Consider the following 21,925-nt stretch of genomic DNA (forward strand, 5'->3'; position numbering starts at 1 on the left):
GAGTGGTTGTTTTTAGACAGGGTGTCAATGAACTCTTCTCTTTTGTGCAAGATGGATAGAATGGGACTGACGTGTACAGGCATGGGGTACATGGCAGTGCGGGTAAAAGGTTAACGTGAATATTGATATTAAAGCAACGCTGCTTCATCATGTCTGTGTGAGCGAGTGAAACGCTCCTTAAAGGTCATCCTTGTTCTCCTCTCTCTCTCCTTACAGAGTTCCACTCACTCGCTGTCAGGCCACGGCTACTCGGTAAGTGACATTTTCATGCTTCATAGCTTTACGGCAGAATTACAATCTCCAACGACCCGCTTTATGGCCCTGGCGCTCGACATTTTAATTATGTTAAATAGAGTAATGGAGAAATCATGATATTAGGAACATTAATTCTGGCTGACTGACTGATTAAATTGCAGGAAGGTGTCCTGCGCTACCTTGGCGAAAAGTGCCTAATTTTATTGGCATCGATCAGCACTGTTCACCAGCGCTGCAATTTGTCAGAGTATTATATCTTCCCGCACTGACTGTCAGTAAAGGATCCTTTTGCTCACATATCTGACAATATGTCTAAAAGCCATTTGCTCTCTATAGTATAATTCAATTTTCCATGCCCATTGTAATGCTTGTGAATCATCTGTAAACCTTTAGGAACAGCCAAAGTTAAAAGTGTCTCTGAATTTGTTAGAACTAATTGTCCATTTATATGAATGAAGTGTGTTTTCTCATTGTAAATACACTGTTTCTTAAAGTATGTGTCCTAGCGGAAAATCAAGTGATAAGTTGGAAAAACCTCATCCCAATTCCTTTAACCATATGATTGCTCACACATTGTCAGCACAGGACTATTTTTATCCATTTGAAGTATCTATTGCGTTGCCCCAGTTGGCTCTCAAACTGTAAATATGTGATCCTCTGCACCCATTGTTTCAGTGATGTGTCTTGTGTAATACACACAGCAGTTGTCCTTTACATCCTTTGCTTAAAGGGAAACTAATAAGAGGAACATTCTTTAAAGTGTGCTACTTTTAGTTGATGAGTGGCATATGGCAGTTCTTATTGCAGCTCGGAAGCAATCATCCAAACAAACAAAACAACTATAAATGGTTTGTCACTCTTAATCTGCCTCAAAGGATTTCAGTTAAAGCACTGAACAAAGCTTATCTTCAAAAGACATTGATCTCCGTGCTATCTTTTTTTAAGTTGTTTTAATAGAACATGTCACATTCCTATTCCCCAGCGGCCGTAAACTCACAGATGGATGAAAACAAACAAGACCTTCCAAAAAAGCTGGTGGAGCCCTTTGGCTCGAGCTGTCAGTTTAACTCGGCAGGGAACGATGCCTTCTCTTTATCTGAGAGGAGGAGGGAGGGATTCAGACAGGGAGACAGAGCAGAGATAGAGGTGGAGTTGGAGTTGGCTTGGAGGTGGTGGTGTGGGAGGAGGGAGCATTGTGCAAGCAGAGGAAAGTCTAGTAACGAGGGCAGGAAGTTTCATGTTGCCTGGCTCCCCTCTCCAGCTATCTGATGGTGCTATCTGCAGTGTTTGAAGCCTCCAGGCACCTCCTGGGTACTGAGCTTTGACTCTCAATATGTTCTGCTGCGGGGTTTGCTTGATTTCTGGGGGCTTCTTATCTGCAAGTGCTTCAGGCTTTACAGTGTGATGGTTTTGAGGGGGGCTGGGGGTGTGGGGTCAGGTGGGCTACAGGGAACTGCAGGGCAGAGGCTGAATGGATAAGGGAGTAGGAGGAGTAGGTCGAGGAGAAGACCAGGGGCTGGATAGGGCCGGCGGAAGAAGAGGAGAGAGGCCATGTATGTGGGTGGAGGGCTGGTGTTAATGTTGGGGTGGGTCAAAAAGAGAGGCATTAGGGTTACAGTATTCGGGAGTTCCATTGATAAGTAATCTGATGTTTGACATCCAGGACTGAACACTGTCTACTTATTTGTCTCTGCATAACTAATTAGAAAATCAAGCTAGACGATGGGGTCTGGTTAACTGTCACAAGGTATGAGGAGAGTAAAAAAACATCTCTCCTGACAATTTGTTTTCTACCTCTGTTGAAATACCTTAGCTGTTGCATATAGAACTGCCCTCTTGTTAATTCCTTTAACGATGCAGAGAAACATGGAAACGCGGCACATACTTCCTGTGTTACAGTTAATGTATCTCATTTTGAGACAAACGAGAACTAAGAATAAATGAGGTGACAATTTGTACTTAATCTTTATATTACACAAAACTTGATTGTTTCTTATCAAAAACATGCTTTCAGCCATAAAGAGTGTGTCCACATTGTATCTTGTGGATTTTAAATAACTTAGATTGTTTTCTTCAGACTGGCGATAATACTTTTAAAAACTAAGCTGATAACGGCTGATTTTTTTGTAGTCATATGTAATTATAGTGACAAATTCAGAAAGTCAAGACGTTCATTGGTTTCATCTTCAGGCAATCTGATGTAGTATCACTCACAAAGATACGGCATCTAACTAATGCGCCACATTTTCTTCACTTATTGCTGTTTGTGCAAGTGTATAATTATATTTCTGATCAACGGTCCAGTCCACCTGATAGTGATTATCCACCACAGCATTGATTGTCAATATCTCACAAATCAGGAACGAAATCAGTAACTTTAAATGTTATCAAAGGATATCCAGCTGATTAAATAACATGCTGGCCTTTTACACATCAAACATCAACAGTAATGCTCAACAGACTACACTCAGCACAACTCAGTGAAAAACAGTGTGTCAGCCTCCAACAAACTGACAGTAGTGTTTCAGGAGCTTGACAGTAACTTTGTCTTAAACTGGTCTTTATTTTAACTTCTGAGCCACTGAACAAAGTGTAAGACATTTTGATGGCAGTTGTTTTGGAGCATGGACCCATCTGGATACTTAATGGCTGATTATGATTAAACTCTCCACACATGCTTGCAGCTTCAGCTCTGCTGTGTTCCTCTGGTGATGAATCACATCCTATCCAAAATCATTTTATCACAACCAGGTTACCTACAATGCAACTTTCATAAAAGGAAAGGCTCAGCTGGTGATAGCACATTAGCATGGTGCATATAAAGTGATTAAAAACAAAATCAGAGATTATAACAGATATAAAAAAAATTCAATAAATTGAATTAATTATGCATTGATAGATTTATCCAAACTTTTGAAGGGTACTGTAAAAAGATTTATAATATTATAATTCAGTGCAAATATTCTTCTTCTTTAAGTTATTTCACTCTCTATGTTGATATGAACTACCTTGAGATGCTAACATGGTATGTTTATCGACATTGATGGCATTGCTAGACATGCAATCACTTTCAGCCATCAGCCCCTCACCAACCTTCCACCTACTCATTCAGGGGTAAGGATTAATCTCTTAAGCGTTGAGTCCAGTACTGATAAGCAGCAGCAGGACTGAGCCTCACTATCTAGCTCTCTGTGGAAGACTGTATATGGAATTGTTTATCAGGTCAGCTCACTCCTGTCTGCTTTGTGCAAGCTTCATTATAGTCACCGCTATGTTTGGGAGACAATATCTGTGCCTTGTTTCCTGCACTGCTACCTGTTTGTTGTTCCAGTGGAGATGGGTCTGGGCTCAGGCGATTTATCATCCTCTCAGGGGCTACTTGATAAAGAACCCACCATCCCCCTCTGAGCCTGGGAGATACGTGCTGCAAGAGATGGGGAAAATGTCACAAAATCTCCCTGCAACTATCTGCCCACCCCATTGCCACCCTTGGGCTGGATATATTGTATAGAGGGGGAGACATTTTAGCTATGCGGAGACACACTTTTCTTCCATATGAAGTGGTTGCGCTTAAGTCTCCCTTCCCCCATCTTTTGAAACCACCCAAGGCCAAGCTATGGCTCATGTTTTCATGGACGATAAAAGCATAGAGCTTTGTCTATGACAGTATAATCTGACCAGCCTGTTTTGGGAGGACTTATCTCTACAATGTCAGAGAGTAAACCACTGAAGTGTTTTGGTTAGCAGGAGTGTTTTGAGCTCTCAGACACACCCGTTCTTCATTTCCCCTGCTCGGGCTGTCGTAATCTTGTTTAACGCTAAATGAGTCTACACTCTAAACAGAGCAGACTCAGAGTCATGCGCTCATCCTTAAACAGCCTTGTTTAAATTGATTTGGCATTCACGACCTCCATGTTGTGATAAATACACTTCCTTGTCTGAGTGAGGAGGCTTTTCACAAGATCCTTATCAAATACAAGGATTATGTCACTTAATTATGATAGAAACCATTAAAAGCTTCACACTTTTTTTTAACAAAGTGACACAGATTCACTGGATTAAATGCTAAACTCAACAACTGAAAGAAATTGAGTGTAAAATATATCTAATACGTAGAATCAGTCTTGCAGCAAGTTCTTTTGGTACAGCACCATGGTTTCTTCTCTTACTCTAAATGAAATGTATTTACTGTCTCTTTGTATCTCTATGAGTGTCTCTCTGTGTATCTTTCTGTCTGCCTCTGCCTGTCTCTCTTTCTCTGCTTACTTTTCAGTGGAGCATGCAGGTGTCTCCATACCACTGGCTCTGCACATGGTGAAAATTAGTGAAGGAAGCCGAGAGCCCAGCAGGAGTGGGCTGGGGCCTTGACATTGTCCTGGCCTTGGGGTGGGACGCTGCTTGTCAGGGGCCTCTCTATGAGGGCTGTCTGCCTTAAAAAACCTATTTGTTTATCCCTGTGTGCGGTCCAGCTTCTGATCCTGGACCCTGCTGCTCTCTGCACACCAGGAAACTGAGCTGTTGCCGCTAGCAACAGATAAAAATTGCTGTTAACCACAGCAGGTCCCACAACACATCAATCAACGGGTCTGCAGATAAAGGCTGCAGGCTTCAGGGGCCCCGGCTGAATGGCGCAGTTGAAAATCCTTTTCCAGTGGCTGAGCACACAGAGCCCAGATGATAGAGGCCTGCTATCATTCAGAGCTGAGAAGGGAAACTTCATTTTCAGCAATGCAATTCAGGTTTTGTTCAAATGGAGATGCATTAGAACGGCACCAAACACAAATGAGACTTCAGGAGAGGTTGTTTGAATAAAAAGACAAAGCTTTGAATAAATGTTGTCTGGGCCTTAAAATATCCCATCTCTAGCATAGTTCACTTGCTCTAAATGAGCTCTTAATTGCTTTTGCCACTCGGCTTTGCTCTCAAGATTGCTTCAAAGGTGGTACATTCAGCTTCAGGGTGTTCATACACCACAATTTTTTCAGGTAAATTGAGATCTAACTAATGGAAATTACTGAACACCATATCCCGTTGGCCCAAACAGAGAATAGCGCAAATGTTTGTCTCAGGGGACAATTTCTTTGTGGTTCATTGTAACCTTTTTCACTCTCTTAACACCACCCTTGAATCAAATGCGTAGTGATGACTTTGGTTTCTGGTATTAAAAAACAACAATAATACACTTTTCTTATATTAGATCCAGTTAATGTATTCCCACATGAAGCTCTTTGCCATCGCCCATGTTAGTTAGTCCAAATGAAATACAGACTCTCATGGGTAAAAGCATTACTTTTATTCCCCTAAGCATAACCTTGATTATCCGCTTTCCTAGTTTGTCCTGGATGCACTGTCCCCAAACTCACATTTGCCCCACTTTAAACAAATCGGCCTATAATGTAACAATCAAACCATGCTCTGAGGATTTGTTTACTGCAGTTTTTCTCACCATTAAGTTTCATGGACACTGTAGACAAATAAAGTGGTAATTCCACTTTATCATATGTTACATATACCACAATCAAGCAGCAATTACATGCTCCTTCCATTTGTAAAAGTTCCCAGTGCCGACACGGATGTTTTAATGAGGGCTGTAATGAACGCTCAGGGTGTTTGGCAAGTCTCCGAGATGTTGCCAGGGCTTTTATGGCTCCCCATTATAACGTACAATTTGCATCAGCAAATTACAATGCTCCATATCATTATCCTGCACCAAGGCCCGATCATAAATTAGAGCTCCAATTACAAACATCTATCTGGGAATGGGAAATGAATACAATGGCAGCCCCCCAGAAGGAGACAGGAGGGAGAGAAAACCTCCTGTGGATTGTGGGATGAGACCTCTATAGAGGTGTGATTTTGTCATAAACCGTCCTTGTGCAAGTTACTCATAGAAATAGACCATTTTTCTTGGAGGGGGGCACGTCTGCTGTATCTGTTTCAGCAGTTCCATATGTCATATTTTACGGCACCGTGCACATTGAACTTTTCCATATTTTAATTGGTGTCCTTCTGCGAGACACAACTCCCACTGATTTCAGTAGCTGAGTCTTTCACACTTTCAAAGCTTCGTAAACCAGTCCATTCAGCTGTGCCGAGGACAGGCTTCGTCTATTGTGCCTCATTTCAGTACAAGCTATATCTGTCCCTTTCAATCTTCTTCTGCCTGATTCTATCTATCTTTTCTCCTCAACTTTATTATTCACTGGTGGGCACATAATCGATCATTGAGATTTATCATGCTGCAGTTTAATAATTTTGCTCCAGAAGTGCATTGAAATTCTTCTTCTTAATAATACAATTTTCTTTCCTTGGCTGAAACAGAGAATCTGTGCCTGCTTCTCTCCTGAGCGCAAACAGTTGTAGGGAATGAAACAGCGGTGTGCCTGTGATGGCTGTGTTGTCTATAATCTACAACCTGTGGCCAAATCTTGCATGGAGAGGTAGAACAAAAGGTCTACGCCAACACATCGCTCCAAGCGCCAAGCAGTAACCACCTCAGCTGATGAGACAAAAGGCCTGCGGGTCTCCCGCAAACCCACAACTGCTCCCAAAAGCTGCACAAACAAAGCCTGAAATTAAGGAGGGCTAGAGGCAGGTCCATTTCTACAGCAGAGCTAAAGTGTTGCTTTTTCATGGCCTTTGTGCATTTCCACCATGGGGTTGTAATTGTAAATGAGAAAGGAAACAGCCATTTTCAGTCACACATTTTCTTCCTTTCTTTAGTCTCTTGTCATCTCTGACTCTCTGCATTCACACCGCTTACCACATTCTATGAACTAATATAAACATCCCCAGTTTTTCTTGTAGTCTTTTTCTTATAGCCTTTAGAGAATGTTATAAGATGTATAATTCATATTATTTTCTGCATTTTAAGCTTTTATGTCTGTGCAATCATATGCATCCATATTTGCTTTTTGTTTTTAGATCCAGAGCACAGAGAATAATTGCAAACCTTTGTTTAAATTTGTAAGGTCATGAGATGAGGGGGCTTTACTCCATATTCACAAACACCCCCGAGCAGTTGTTAAAGCTACTTTTTAACGTTGCCATGAATCCAACAGGGTTAACCTCCACCTAACGCTACCCTCCTGAGTACCATTTTTGAAACCTGTACAAAAAAAGTTATACTAAGTAGGTCATGTTTTGCTACTCATCTTCTAATCGCTCAACGAAAAGGACACGATTTCCTCTGTGGGTGCCCCTCAGCCTTACTCCTGGGATTATTAAGCTACACACACTCAGTTGATTTTCTGGCATGCGCTTTCTCCTTTTCCTGTCTTTTTCTGTGCCCCTTTTTTCACTTTGCTTAACTTGTATCTGACAGTATGCAGGCAGCACCTACCCTACCCTTCTTCACCACAAACAAGTGCACCACAGCTCCTCCCCCCACGTCTCTGACTCTCTCTCGCTGTCTCTCTGTCTTTCTCAGCGGAGAAGGTGTCTGACAGTAACAGCAGGTAAGGTATAAGATTACAGGAGAAGCAGGGGCAATTATACCTCCAGCTGATGCTGGTGTGTTTATGAGGAGAGTAACTGTTAATGACAGAGTTGTGGTTTCTCCAGAGTCCGGAGCACAGCTTTTGGGAAACAAGCTGTTTTTTGTCAGCCCTGCTTCCTTCTGTATTGCAGATTAGCTTTTCTCTGTCAGTCTATCTGATTTTTGTTCTTTTGCTCTCCCACGCCTTGGCAATACAGAGATCCTTAATTTTGGGCAGATAGACCTCTGTGTTACGCTGCCTATGTCGTAGCACCAAGTAGGTACAGATTGTAAGATACTCAATTCACATTTGGTTGCTCACTGGATTGCACACAAAAATATTGCTTCTTAAGATCAGCTTGGCTTGGTAAAGAATATTTGCAAACACTTGTACTCACACACACAGACACACACACAGGCCTGTGTTAGCAATTGCAGGTCTGTCAACAGGGTTTTGGCTGGCTTGCCACTTCCCCCCTACGTGCTTTCACACACGGCAGGCAGATCATAGCGATTGGAGAGCAGTTTGTGTTTAGATAAAGGAGCTTAATCATAATTGCATGGGGTTTCCAGTGTCTAACACTGGCACTTTCCCAGTTGCTTTTCTCCTTGGTTGATGCTTGGCTCGCATCATGAGTTTTTAGCAGTCTTAGAGACACAAAAGAATATAGCACAACATGTTTTTAGCAGTACAACAATGTTTTTATAGCACTGCAATTATTTTTATTGTAAAATTGTAATAAAACTAAATTTAATAAATGGATTTGTTCAGCAAAGTGTAGTGTTCAGTTGTTAAATTATGCAAGTCTTTTACAATATAAAGCTGTAATATACTTGTAAATGTATTGTAAATGTAAACCCTTATGCCCTGCCAGATGGTGCTAATACACAATTTGTCTGTTGTTTCCTCTGAGGCAAATCGTTTTGGGATTGAATATACTTGTTTAACTAAAGTATCTGACTTATCGTTGACAAAGTTGCACATTTAATACATTAGTAAAGTAATTATTTTTATCTGTTTTATCATCTTTGAAATCTTACAGAGGCTGTGGATTAGATAATAACCTGGGGTTTCCATAGTTTCAGTATTTTAGGGAATACTAACGTGCAGTTGTTTTCAGGTTATTCACCCCTGTATGTGCCCTTTGGCCCCTGTTTGTGCCCACAACCATCCACACTCCAGAGCCCACCTCATGCTCTGTGCCCTCAGCATGTGCTCTGCCTTGGCCCCGATCACACCGGGGCACATGGGAGATTAACTGGGCTGCCTTACTCACTCAGCAGGTTCTCCGACTCCCCTCCACTCATCCCGACCCAATCTGCCAGCTAACCTCCTGCTCCGCCGAGCCATGGCAGCAGGGCACCACCAGCCCGTCCCGCCTTCATTACGCCTGCCAGATGGGCTGAGAATTAGATTCGAACTCCCACTATGGAGGGAGGGAATGAGGGAGGGAGTGGAGAGAGATTGAAGTGAAGTGGTGGAAGAAAAGGGAGGAGGGAGGAAAGTTGGGGTGTGTGTGTGTGTGGGGGGGGGGTAAATGGTTTTTGTTTTCATTTATGTTGCAAGTTATTACATTTTAATGTAACACCCCTGGGACCTGGCAGCATTAAATGCCTGTTCTTGAATAATCGACACTAACTGCAAGCAAATGCTGGGGAGAAATGAAATTACCAAGCACAGCAATTTGGCATAGTGATTATCGGCTCCTTGGAGGCACTTCCTGATGATTTAAGAATGCTAACATTTAAGCAAGTCAGATCTCATTACTCTTCAAGGTTAAATCGAGCTGTGTCTGAGGGAAGGCAGATGCCTGATTGGAAGTAGCGCTTCCTTGTCTCTCTGTCTCTCTTCATCTCTCTTTGTTCGTGCTGATGTTCTCACTTAAGCAGCAGCTCTCTGCAAGCAAAAAGATTCTGGTCTGAAATCTGTCAGACCCCGATGACACATTTTACCAGCTCTTAATTAGATTAGTGATACTCGCTTTCCAAGGTGTAATTTGTCCTTTACCAAGGATCATCTCTTGTGTACAATCATGTTAATGTATTAGCCTTTTTCTGAATGTTGGTGTGCAACACATTTCCCTTCACAAAGATATACGACTGGACTGAACTAAAAAAGATTAAGTTTGAATCTACACCAAAGGGGAGGTGTTTATTCCTTTTCAGGCTGTACTACAAATGTACTTGTATACTGTATTATTTCCCACTATTCTCACTCATTCTACGGAGGCAGAAACGATTTTCAAAGCAATTTCATCCTTGGCATCTTTTGGTCCAGTGTTTACCTCAGCCAGCCATACACATCTGTTCTCCACACAAACTTGATCCAATTAGGTGACAGCAGACAATGGCTTACTCCTCCACAAGCTCAGAACAGCGCCAGAGCCCCTGAACAATACGGAAGTGTTTTTTCTTCCATTATGGGGCGTCAGATCCTTTTAAAGGTGTTTACCCGTCATCGAGGTGTCAGACCCTGTTTGCAAAGGGGGCGCTCAGCTTAGGGGGGTGGTGGGTGGGGGTTTAGGCAATGATGATGCGAGTGGAAGTGATATGGCTGATGCTAATGCACTTCAGCAAACACTGCACCCCAAAGTATTGAGGGACAGGTGTGTTAGACTTGAACTTTTGCTTTCTGAATTCCAATGAAATCAAAACATTTTAACTATGGAGTTGAGATTTATTTACTGCAAGGCATCTGTACCAAAGCTCCTTGAATACATCTACTTGTTTTTTCAAGCTGTTGTTTTCTCATGCAGGAGGGGGAAATCATTGCAAGTCAAATGTAATCATTCCACCAGTGGGTTATGCTCTGTCTTGAATAATAATAATATTACCTTGGTCCCTGGCATTGCACACATCAGGCTTTAAATTTTAATTTCTGGAACACAAGTACCAGGGCGGAAGTTAATCACAGCCAATCACTGAAGTTATCGTTGTTGTCTTTTTTGTTTTTTTCTTCTCCATAACAGCTTTATCTTTTGGCACATCTTGAAATTTGGCAGCTTGCATTCATTATCTGCAGCATTTCATTTAGTCAACAAACATTCTAACTGCAGTCTGGGACTCTGCTTCCTCCTACTTACATGCTGTTTGCACTGTACTGCATCTGATGTCTGTGCATCACATTTCATCTTTGTTGTGGCCAAAAGGATTTCTGGATTGTAGCAGGGTTACACGAGGAATGAGGAAAAAGCCTTTAAATTGTAACCAGGCATTTCCACATGAAACATTCATGCTTAAGTAAGATTAGCAAAGATTAAGGTGGGTTTGTTTTGCCTCTTAGAAGGCCCCTTGACAATTTGGAAATGGATTGAGAGCAGCTTTTGCCAGCACAGCCTTCTTAATCCCGTGCCAAGAGTTCTCACCCATCTTTGCAGAATTATTTACAGAAAAGTTCTCACGTCAGCTTTGGAGCCAAAGACCCAGAGGTACCATGTGTTAAACTGCCTAAACTTTGAAGCAATAAAAGGATGAAGAATACTACATTAAATATTTATATTTGATATATATTAAATACAGGCCTTTCATGGAACATGTTTTGCAAGGAAAGATTTGTCATTGCCTCTTAAACGGCTGTTCGGTATTAGTAGGCAAAGAAACAATGTGTTGCATCACATTACTGGAGACTGTGTCTATAGCGATATCTTGTAAGTTTTTGCATTTTCAAGTCTGAGTGCTTCGATCAAATAGTGGACTGTTATCCCAGCCACTGATGTGAATCCATCTCTCCATTCAAGCTGTTCTGCTGCCATGTATCCCATTTCCATATCATCTCTGTATCATGTATATGAGATGAAGCCCTCCCATGTGCTGGATGATGTGATCCCCAGATAGATTCATTCATACATAATGATAAAAGATGGGTTTGGACAGAGCTACTTATTTGACAATCATTGAAGTGCCACTGTGATGGATGGCAAGGAGAACTTCTACCCCTCTCTCCTCCCACCCCATAACCATGGCTCCCTGTTCTCATCTCACCTTATTTATTTTCCCCGGCTGAGCTCAAGGTCCCGTCTCAATTTAAAAGAGAAATATCAAATTGAATTAAAATTGCTCACTCACCCAAAACAGAGGCCTGTGCACCTTAAAAATCAACCCCCACCCTCCTATGGGCACTTGGTAATGTGAGTTTTTCATGCCAGTGGGGCCACATCGTGCTTCATCATGTTAAAGTACCGATTACACTCCTGATGGAGCCACCAACATCTCCACATTCTTGCTATGCTAACACGTTTAGACGGAAGAGAGAAGGCTTTGCAGCATTATAGATGTCAGGTGGAAACAAGTCTTACTTATTTGTTCTTATCACAGCTTCAATCTGCCAGCCTTTACAATTAAAGTAATTAACAGAAATGCCACCCCTGTACCTTTGGGATGAGAATGATGACTACAAACTGCTATGCCCTGATTTTGAGTCTTATGAGCACCATTGTTGCACCTCTTTCTCATTTCCTGCCATCTATATGGAGCTCAAATGTTTGAGAATGACAACAGGGCCAAAACAGGTTTCAGATTAACAACAGTTTCAGACTCCCTAAAGAATGAAGTTCAGTTTTAATATTTCGACAAATATATTAGTTTTTGTGTTCTTAAAAAACATTACTTGGGGAAGTATTGGGAAAGTATTTAAAACCCTGTTTATTTCACCACGGATAGTTACAACCTTGTCATTTATACTTGGTGATACTTGCTGTATAGTCAAGTCAATGTCAAATGTCTTGAATGTAAGGGACTCAGTGTATTGTAGTGTGCTCTGATGCTAAAAGAAACATTGTGAGTGAAGAAACCTGACTGAAGGATTTTTCTTTCAAGAATGTTTTCCAAAAGCTCTAGATAAGATTATATTTTTTCTTTTGGCTTTAAAAAATGAAACAGTGCAGATGAGCAAGTGGATAAGTTTCACTCATGCTCTTTACCACCCACGTTTTGTTTGTTCACACTGAAATCCAAAGTTTTTGATCACGTCCCATTGCTCAGCAGCACCCAGAGCACATCTTAGTAGCAGCCTATCTTGTCTTAGCGTGCATCCATGCTGAGTTCCTTTTATCAGGACCTTGAAACTTAATATGTCAGCTCAAATGTAAGCACAAAGAATGGACTTTGATTGTGATTTGAATGAAAAGCATTAGTTTAGCTTATGAAAGAATATACTTACAGTGAATAGTATTGTAGTACACACAATGCGGGCCCAGAGGGAGAGGCCATCATTTAGCCACACTTTTTGTCCTTTAGATATCTGTATTCCTGTCTGAGAATGGTTTGATTGATAGAGATTTCTAAGCTGTCATATTATCACGTGTTGTATCTCCTCTACATATCTGGTCAGTAGATTCATACAAAAGGATGCCTTTCCTCTAGTTGTTGCAAATTGCAATGTACCAGTACAGTCTGACCTTGTTGGTGTGCAAAGTAAACAAGAACAGAAGGGAGAGAAACTAGAGAGAAAAGGTTGAAAGTATTTCCACTGACAGTTTGGGTTAAACCGGTCTCAGATATGCTCTTTGTGAAGCTTTTCTCGCCTTTTCAGAAACCACCCGCGCATCTGTAAAGGTGCTGGGCGAGATGAGCACAACTGATACTGTGTTTCCCACACGCTTTGCCGTCTGAAATTTCACAACCGGTAGCGGTTACTGACAGAAGGGCCCGATAAAATCTCACCTGATTAGAAAAATAACAGTGCGCGAGAGGCAGTGAAAAGAGTTGAGGCAAAATGAGTAAGGCTAGAGGAGATAGCAGACTTCACCAGGTCTCTGAGGTTGAGTCTAGGTTTCAGTTGACACATATCTGACTGGCCCAGTTTGCACCACGCTCTCCACAAGTGAGTGGGTTGAGTCAAGACTGACAGATCAGAAACCACACTGGCATTGCTTTTTCTTCTGATTGCAAATTTGACACAGAGATTGGTAGAGTATAGTGATTCTTTCCCTCTCTGATTTTTACAGAAACAGCACTTTAAAATAAGCTAATTTAAAACAGTTTAAGTTATTATGATGCCAATACACACAGAAATACTGATATCATGTTTTTTTTTTCTTTTCTTCTATGGTTACTATATAAAACCATCACACATACGACTTAAACAGTCTATTTGGCTACATAATGATGGATCACTGGCACTGGCCCAACTAAGGTCTGTCATGTGGGGTTTCTGAAAGGGGCGAAAGATGAGTCCATCCCCACGTAGGCAGGACACTTAGCCTCAAAATAGCTAACTTGCTAGGCTCCTGGGAGCTGTTATACTGAAACTAAACTGCTGAGAGAGATACTATCACAGCCAACCAACCGGCAGCTCTTGCTGTTTAGAAGAGGAAGAAGGAAGGGAGGCGGTAGATGGCATCATCCTGTTTGTTATTTTTCTTACACAGTCCATCATGATCATTCTCTTTATCTCTGATCATCTCTGAGTTAATGTTTTCCATTCTGGTGCTGTCATCCAAGCTGAGGTGGTAAGATGCAGTGTCTCAGTTGTTAATGAATGATTAAAATTACTTGACTGTTCAACAACATATGAGACCAACTGGCAACCTACATGCTTCGAGTGAAATTTGCTGCAAAACCGATCTCTCAACTTATAAACACTGCCATTTCACAAGATTTGTAGTTGGAAGATTTTTTGTTAGTTCGAGCCTTTCAAAGTTCAGTAAAGGCAGTCCAACTCTTTCCGTCTTCCATTAGAGATGCTTGTTGGTAGAGCTACTATAGACCATCACGGCTCAGTCACATTCTGTTAGTCTAATTTGAAATGTATCTATCTTAGAACTGTCACAAAATATTGGTTTTGCTGATAAATTCATTGAATAGACAACATTAATGGTGAGAAAAATAAACAGGAGGCTTGTCGGCAGGGTGTGGGTGGTTATCCCATGGGAGAGGAATCTCAAGCATATAGAAATAGTAACAGCATCACCCAATAGGGGTTCCACCACCTCCCAAGCACATTTTTTCATATATTCCCCTTGCCTTGCAGCTATTGAGGCACTTGTATGGCTGTAGTAAGGAAGCAAAGTTTTCATTTACCAACAGGGATCCAAATCCGAAAGCAAGCCTCCAGGGTAATGTTAGGTCTTTTCATAAGTTACAAAGATGTAATTAGACAAATTAGCTCAGCAGACACACAGGGGTTGCGTTTGTAATGGCGGGATGTTGCCTAGGTTGGTAATTAGCAGGCAGCCTCTGCTACATAATGACACATTGCACCCGAGGCCTTGCATCCGTAACCTGACAACCAGTTGCTGCACAGTAATGAATGCAATCCACAGGTTTGATTTGTCTCACTTGCCAGGTAGGTTTGATGTTGAAATTCACACAGAGCCATCGTGCAAATCTCTTGTTTATTCCTGTGTATCACTTTCTTCCAGGTTGAGCATGTCGTCTTTTTAGCATGGTGATGTATTCAAATCAAACTGATGTGTTTTTGCCTCCGAGGCGCAGACTTTCATTTTAGCCAATCACCTTTATGAGTCAATTCATCAGGGCTGTGGTTGAAATGTCCAGGTCTCTTGTTGTGAGAAGCACCCGAGGAGCTGATCAGTCATTTTCATATAACCAGCTTTCTCACACTTTTAATTACTTGCCGATGGCGATTTTGACCAAGCGTCTACTTTTTTTCTTTCTTTTTTTATTATCTGTGAATGAATTTCTCTCCTCTGTGACACTAGACTTTCTCTTTAAATTGGATCAAGAGAGCTGAATACCAAATTGTAAATGACCAAGCAAAATGCAGATTAACTTGAAAGAAAAACTGATTTGTCTGTTTACTGCATGTGACCATATTAAATTTGTGACACTGTTTATCACAAATGTGCATTAGTTGCAAGCTTCACACTTACAATGAGACTTCATATGCAGGAGGAAATTGATTTTCTTTCAGTTCTCATTCATTTGTATACAGCATCAAGATCTGAGGCATGTCCTTATCTGAATAGCCATCGCATTCAGGTGCTTTCGGTAGGTGCACAGTCAGTGTCATAGTTTACAAGTTAGTTTACAAGTTGGCACAATGCTCTGCCCTCACTGACGTGGTAAGGAGGTGATTGGAATAACATGCTGTGAGTGGATAGCAGCACACATCCACAGGAGATTTGTGGACCAAGGAGATAAGGCTGGAGCTTGCAGCATGACGGGGAGAGCAGGACTAGGGAATGGAGGACGAGAGACTGCAGTCTTAAGGCCAAAAAACTCAGCAGAGAGTAATGAGGAGCAGCTCACACCAAGGAAACTGCCAGAGCAGGGGAGGATAAAAGAGGTGGTATAACAACCTTGGAGGGTAAATTAGCTGCCTCACCATAACAGCTGACATTGTATACTATGAAAAGAACAGGTACAAATGACAAGGAACAAATTTCAGGGTAGTTTTGATTCCAAATACAAGAATCAGACCACTGTTGAGACTAGGCACAATTATACCAACACCAAATGGAAATGAATGAGCTTAACACTCTCCAATGTTCAGTCATGACATCAGAACGTGTTTGTATTATCTGTTAGTTTGGTCACATGTATAGTGTTACTTGTTATTTTTGAATTACTACAATGCTTCTTTGTTTTGTTGGGATTTGGCATGGTGAATGAGACAATGAGTGAGATAATTAGGGAGATGTAACAATTATCTTTGCAAAACCTTCATTTGTAGTACTATCAATTCAATTTAACCCTCTCCTGTGCAGCCTGCAATATGTGGTCCTCTTTCAGGTTATGTAAAGGGCATAAATGCTAACAATTCAGTTGTCAGAAATGAAGGCTGTAAAATGTTCAATATTCTTGAATATGTCCTTTTAGTTTTTCAAATACAACTACTTTCACATCCTCTGTTAACAACATCTGACATGGCTTAAGATACTGTGATGTCTATCTTCAGTCTGTAGACTTGTTTGTCTGGAGTAAACCCACACAGATTTTTGGTTTCTGACCACAGACATACCGGAAAGCTTGACCTCTGCTTTATATTCAATTCAGATTAGCACGCAGTACTAAAATAGTTATCATGGTAAGCATTGTGCCATCATAGCATCAGCATATTAGCATTCCCGTTGTGACCATGTTAGCATTTCACTCAGAATACTGCTGTGAATATGTGCCCGTTTCCTTTGGTTAGCCTGTGTATGTGGTTGGGTGTTGTTATTGGAACTGGCATTGCTGTACTTAAAATTAATAATATTTTGTTTGATTCTACATATTTTTGTAATGTCAGTAAAGTTTTTAAAGAATTTAGTGTGGGTACTACTCAGGTTAGCTACAACATCAGCAGCTATGTTATAAAGGAAACGTTTTTTATCCGACTGGGGCCATGTGATGATTCTCAGAGGATGCCGTCTGAGTTGAAAAATACTTCTAATTTTGAGTGTCAGAGATTCTCAGGTGTGGCTTGTGACCCATCAATTCTTTATTATATCTTTAGATGCCACTAATGGAATTTATTGTTCTGTTGTGCTCTCTTTTCTCTTTTGCTTTTCATCCTATCTTCATTTTTTCTCATGACATCCACATACACACACTTGACTTCTCTGTGCTGGGCCTGCCTGTGGCACAAGACATGTTGGATCATTTGATTCCAGCTAATAACCAGTGTTAGCCCAGAGAAAGGCATAAATGAGTGGCCTTCCTGAATTTCTCCTGCTGCCTGTTTTAAGTGTGAGATGACCGGAGGCTTTCAGCCAGTCAGCTCACTGAATGAGGGCTGATTTTATCACTAGGGGCCACATATTTATATTCTCCTACAGGATATCGGTGGGAGAAGGAAACTATGTATTATTTTAGGTGTTTGCTGCTGTGTTACTGTGTTGTCATCACAGGTTCAGTTTTTCATCTTTTACCAAATTAACCAACCTGCTGAAGGGTCTATTGGCCATTTTACATGTGGTTGGTCTTTCAGTATTATGAATTACAATGTATTACAATGGGCAAGTATTTTTATAATAATGGCAAGTTCATTACCATGTATAGTCAACATCTTGTAACACACCGTTACACACATACATGTACTAATATAACAGCATACCCTACTCCTTCCTTAACACAAACAAGAATATATTCTCAGTAAAAAAATGAAAACACTTCCTTGTTGACACATTTTAGTGCTTTGTGGTTTGATTAACGAGAGAAAGGAAGTGGTAATGAACTGTGAACATGCTGTTTCCTTACATTTGGAGACCAAGCATCAGCTCATTCCTCTGCTCTCCCCCTCAAAAGCTGTATTACTGCTCTGTCCTTACAGCACTACCAATTAACTCTGGCACCTCTCATAACTCCCACCCCCCACGTTTTGTTTTTGTATTCAGTGTCAGAATGGCAATTTCCGCCATTTCTTGCCACATTGGAGATAATGACAGATTTGTCTATGGATTTAGATAGATAGATAGATAGTAGATAGATAGATAGATAGATAGATAGATAGATAGATAGATAGATAGATAGATAGATAGATAGATAGATAGATAGATAGATAGATAGATAGATAGATAGATAGATAGATAGATAGATAGATAGATAGATAGATAGATAGATAGATAGATAGATAGATAGATAGATAGATAGATAGATAGATAGATAGATAGATAGATAGATAGATAGATAGATAGATAGATCCCTCTACAAACACGTACTCGGATCCATCGTTCTCTCGAATGTTCAAGGGACACATCCACACAGTGAGAAAAACCCAAACATGCAGAGAGATGAGCAAGTGTCAAACGCTGAAGTGTCAAACAGTGCCCGCTCACCATCCCAATCTTTTCCTTATTTTCAGTGTGTATGTGTGGAGAGCAGTGGAGTGTGCACTGTGTGACCATGAGTGTCTGTCACCTCTAAACAGTAAAGTTTTAAAACGACAGGGCCAAGTGATGACAGTTCAACTACCCCTGGGCAGGTTAGAGACCAGGGGCTCCCTCCTTCTAACAGCCCCCCACCTCCATCAGCACCTCCTCGCTCACTCTGTCACTCTCCCTCTTTGTGACTCTCAGTTCTGTTTTGTGACTGCATGTTACAGGACTGACAGGCTTCTTGCTGTCTATTCCATGTGGTTTTCTGTTCCAACATGTCTGGTTTGTGCATTTTGTCCCTGCTTGTGAAGTAAGTTTGACGCTAAGCTGTTTGTGGATGTGTAGACAGATATACTTTTGTAAAGATCAGACATTTGAATCTGCACAGCACTGATGGTAATAACATGCAAGTATGTAATCAACTACGTGGTAACTTAAATGCAATTAATGTATTGCATCCAAGAGTGAGAAAATATCTTCATTAATCACAAAACATTTGTCAGTTATTTGACCAAAGCCCAACCCAAACAACAGCCTTTTCAATATATCTAAATATATTTTGTTTTTAGAGATTTCTGTAGAGATGTAGCCACTTAGAGCAGCCCCTCCAAGTCAAAAGCCAACATGTTTCCAGCAAATTTCATCCATAGACCTTAGCAGTGTATGAATGGTCTGTGCATAAAGCAATCAGCAAAAGGCTGAATCTAAATGCAGACATCTTCTTCATGAACGTGCCAGAAAACAAGATGGCAACCTAATGGCAGAAAGAGCTATTTTAATCATTGCGTTTTGCTGGTTAACAGGATAAAGTTAAAAATGAAAGAAAAGAAAGGTGTACACAGCCACTCTATAAGAAAAGGACTAGGGATATGGAGCCGTAATGTTGGACATGATGGAGTCTCAAGTGCTAGAATCAGAGCAGATGTTTATTGGTAGAGCAGGGGTAAAAACTAGGAGGACAGCCAGTGTAGCAACTTTCACAGACAGGGTTTAGCAAACAGAATGTAGGTACCAAAACAAGGTCAGATATCTAGAGCCAATTAAGAATGCCATAACCAAGACAAAATGCAAAAACCAAGAACATGCTAAGTTTTCAAAAACTTTCTAAAGACACCTCAGGGGCAAAGGAAGCAAAGTAATCTGGGCAAGGATGACAGAAACCAAGGGAGAATATATACAATGTAAGTATATAGTTGTGTGCATTCAGGAAAAGAATAATTGCTATGTTTGAAACGTCCGCTCGTTCAATCACTCAGTCACTCGCTTCCTTTAGATATAGTAGTGGGTAGGGCTGGACAGTTTCTGAGGCATTTCGGACACAACTCGAACGCAGCGGTATTTCTCAATTAACGTGTCACATAAATAAATGGCAGCAGGATACATACACGCCAAATCTGAAGTCACGGGCACCACAATGTCTTGTTTTTCGTTACTGACATCTGTCTGTATAACACTGACATAGAACTGCATGACACCAATAATCTTCAACGATTTTAATAGTCGACATAATCACGACTAGTCGACTAGTCGTGGCAGCCCTAGTTGAAATGGGTACAGCGCTACCTATCGTACTGTGGTATGGCATGCTTTGTGCCAGTGATTCGTTTCATTCTCTGCCATATATCCAAGGATAATTACCCTTGTTCAGATAAGGAGCATAACCCTAATATAGCTATAATCGAGTTAATCTCATCATGTAGACCCACTTACAGATGTAGACCAGAAATAACATGGGTAAGCGCAAACAAAGGACTTTCATCATAAAACAGGAAACAGCAAAGAACCATCACATCATCATCTGGCACTGAGTTTTATTATTTAAGCAACTAAAACAAAAAATATACATGAACATCTGGAAAAGTAGCCTTTTGACAAAAACAAGTCTCTGATGTACATTCCCATTTTCAAAAGAGTTAGAACACTGTGGAAACCTATATATAAAACTGAATGTCATTATTTTTCATCGTAATGCTATATATAACTGAAAATAGTGCAGAAGCTTCAGATCCCTATATGAAACTGAAAAACGTAATTATTGTAAAGAAATATATGTGCATTTCTGATTTGATTACAGCAACATATTTAGTTAGATTCAGAAATTATAATGCAATGAGTATGTTCTGCCTATGATGGGATTTTTTTCAGTCAAACCCTTGTACAAGTGATACAAAGTAAAATTATTTTTTCTTACTTTTGATGAAAAATTCAGAGTATGTTTAGAAGCAAATATTATTTATATCAAGACTCCTGTACAGATGCAAAATCTGTTCTTTTTCCATTGTCCAATTCGAATCAGTGGAAGTTTACTGGTCCATATCACCGTATGTGTGTAAGCTTCTGCCAGAGATTGTTGAAACAGCCTTGTGTCAAACTCTGCACACATGATACTTCACTGTGAAGTGTGGTAGTCTAGTCAGATATCGAGATGCAGGATTAATAAGTAAAACAAATTTCTAAACGTGGAAGTGGATTGTCAAACCCACTGGGAAAATCAACTGATTTTGTTAAGCTTTATTGTCCAGTTAGTATATAGCAGTGTTCTATGGAAACTCGGCTGTGGTGCTTCTAGTTCATATGGTTCATATTCTTACACAGGAAGCTCTTCAAATCAATATAACACAACTGCTTACTCTGTTATCGCTACATAAACTTTCTGTATTACTATTTCCTAATGTTGACCTTTCACAAACAAGTTTGAGATTGTATTTTTAAAATGTGCCTTCAAGTAGTTTAAAGTCATTTAAAGCTGTGACTTACTGAACTAGTCCTGTGATATGTCATTTTACATTAAAGGAGCAATCCCTCTCATGTGGATAGGGCTCCATTTAATTTAACAGCCTTCAACAGCTCATTGTTAGCTTTTCCTATGGCACAGAGAGATTAAATCATGAATGACAGTATGTCAAAGCCTTTGTTAGTTATATCTTTACCAACCGGCCTCACACTAGCAGAGATTAAAATTAATTTAATCTGGAACAAAGCTGAGAGAAATCCATTTGTGTTGTGTAAAGGTGGCAAGTTGACTACATTTTAAAGTTTATGATGACCTCAGAGTCAGTTTCAACTGTGTTTGTCTTGATTTAAAGAAAAAAACAGAAAAACAGTCTGGAAAGCTGTTTATGGCTTCTTATTGGAGCACACGTAGCTGGTGGAAGGTATGCATATAGACAGCTAAATAGGTACCAGAGGCACAAGTTTGTATTTCTGTTATGTTCCTCGTCATGTTCTAATCCTAAACTCTGAATTTCAAGTCCTTGACAAGTCATAATCAGTCATGAAAGTTGTCTAATTCAACAACTTTGTAAAAACAAATGTGAAAAATTTAATTAAAAAAGACTATGGGGAACGAAATTTAGGTTGGTTCTCCGGCTGGTTGCTACAGAAGTTTGTTGCTGCTCTCGGATATAACACAGATTAGAGAATGAATTAGTCT

The 21,925-nt window shown here is 40.5% G+C and overlaps 1 protein-coding gene across 10 annotated transcripts in view; it reads left to right on the plus strand.

Annotated features, from left to right (window-relative positions):
* The window catches only part of fbrsl1 (fibrosin-like 1), a 260,510-nt gene that overhangs the window by 116,103 nt on the left and 122,482 nt on the right, over nt 1-21,925 (plus strand). For all 10 annotated transcript variants that reach the window (XM_072388437.1, XM_072388438.1, XM_072388442.1 and 7 more), the window contains exon 4: nt 217-252. In XM_072388437.1, the coding sequence (XP_072244538.1) occupies nt 217-252 (36 nt within the window). The remainder of the gene's footprint in view (nt 1-216; nt 253-21,925) is intronic.

Source organism: Leuresthes tenuis, unplaced genomic scaffold, assembly GCF_036924035.1.
Source record: "Leuresthes tenuis unplaced genomic scaffold, fLeuTen1.0.hap1 SCAF_6, whole genome shotgun sequence".
Lineage (NCBI taxonomy): Eukaryota > Metazoa > Chordata > Actinopteri > Atheriniformes > Atherinopsidae > Leuresthes > Leuresthes tenuis.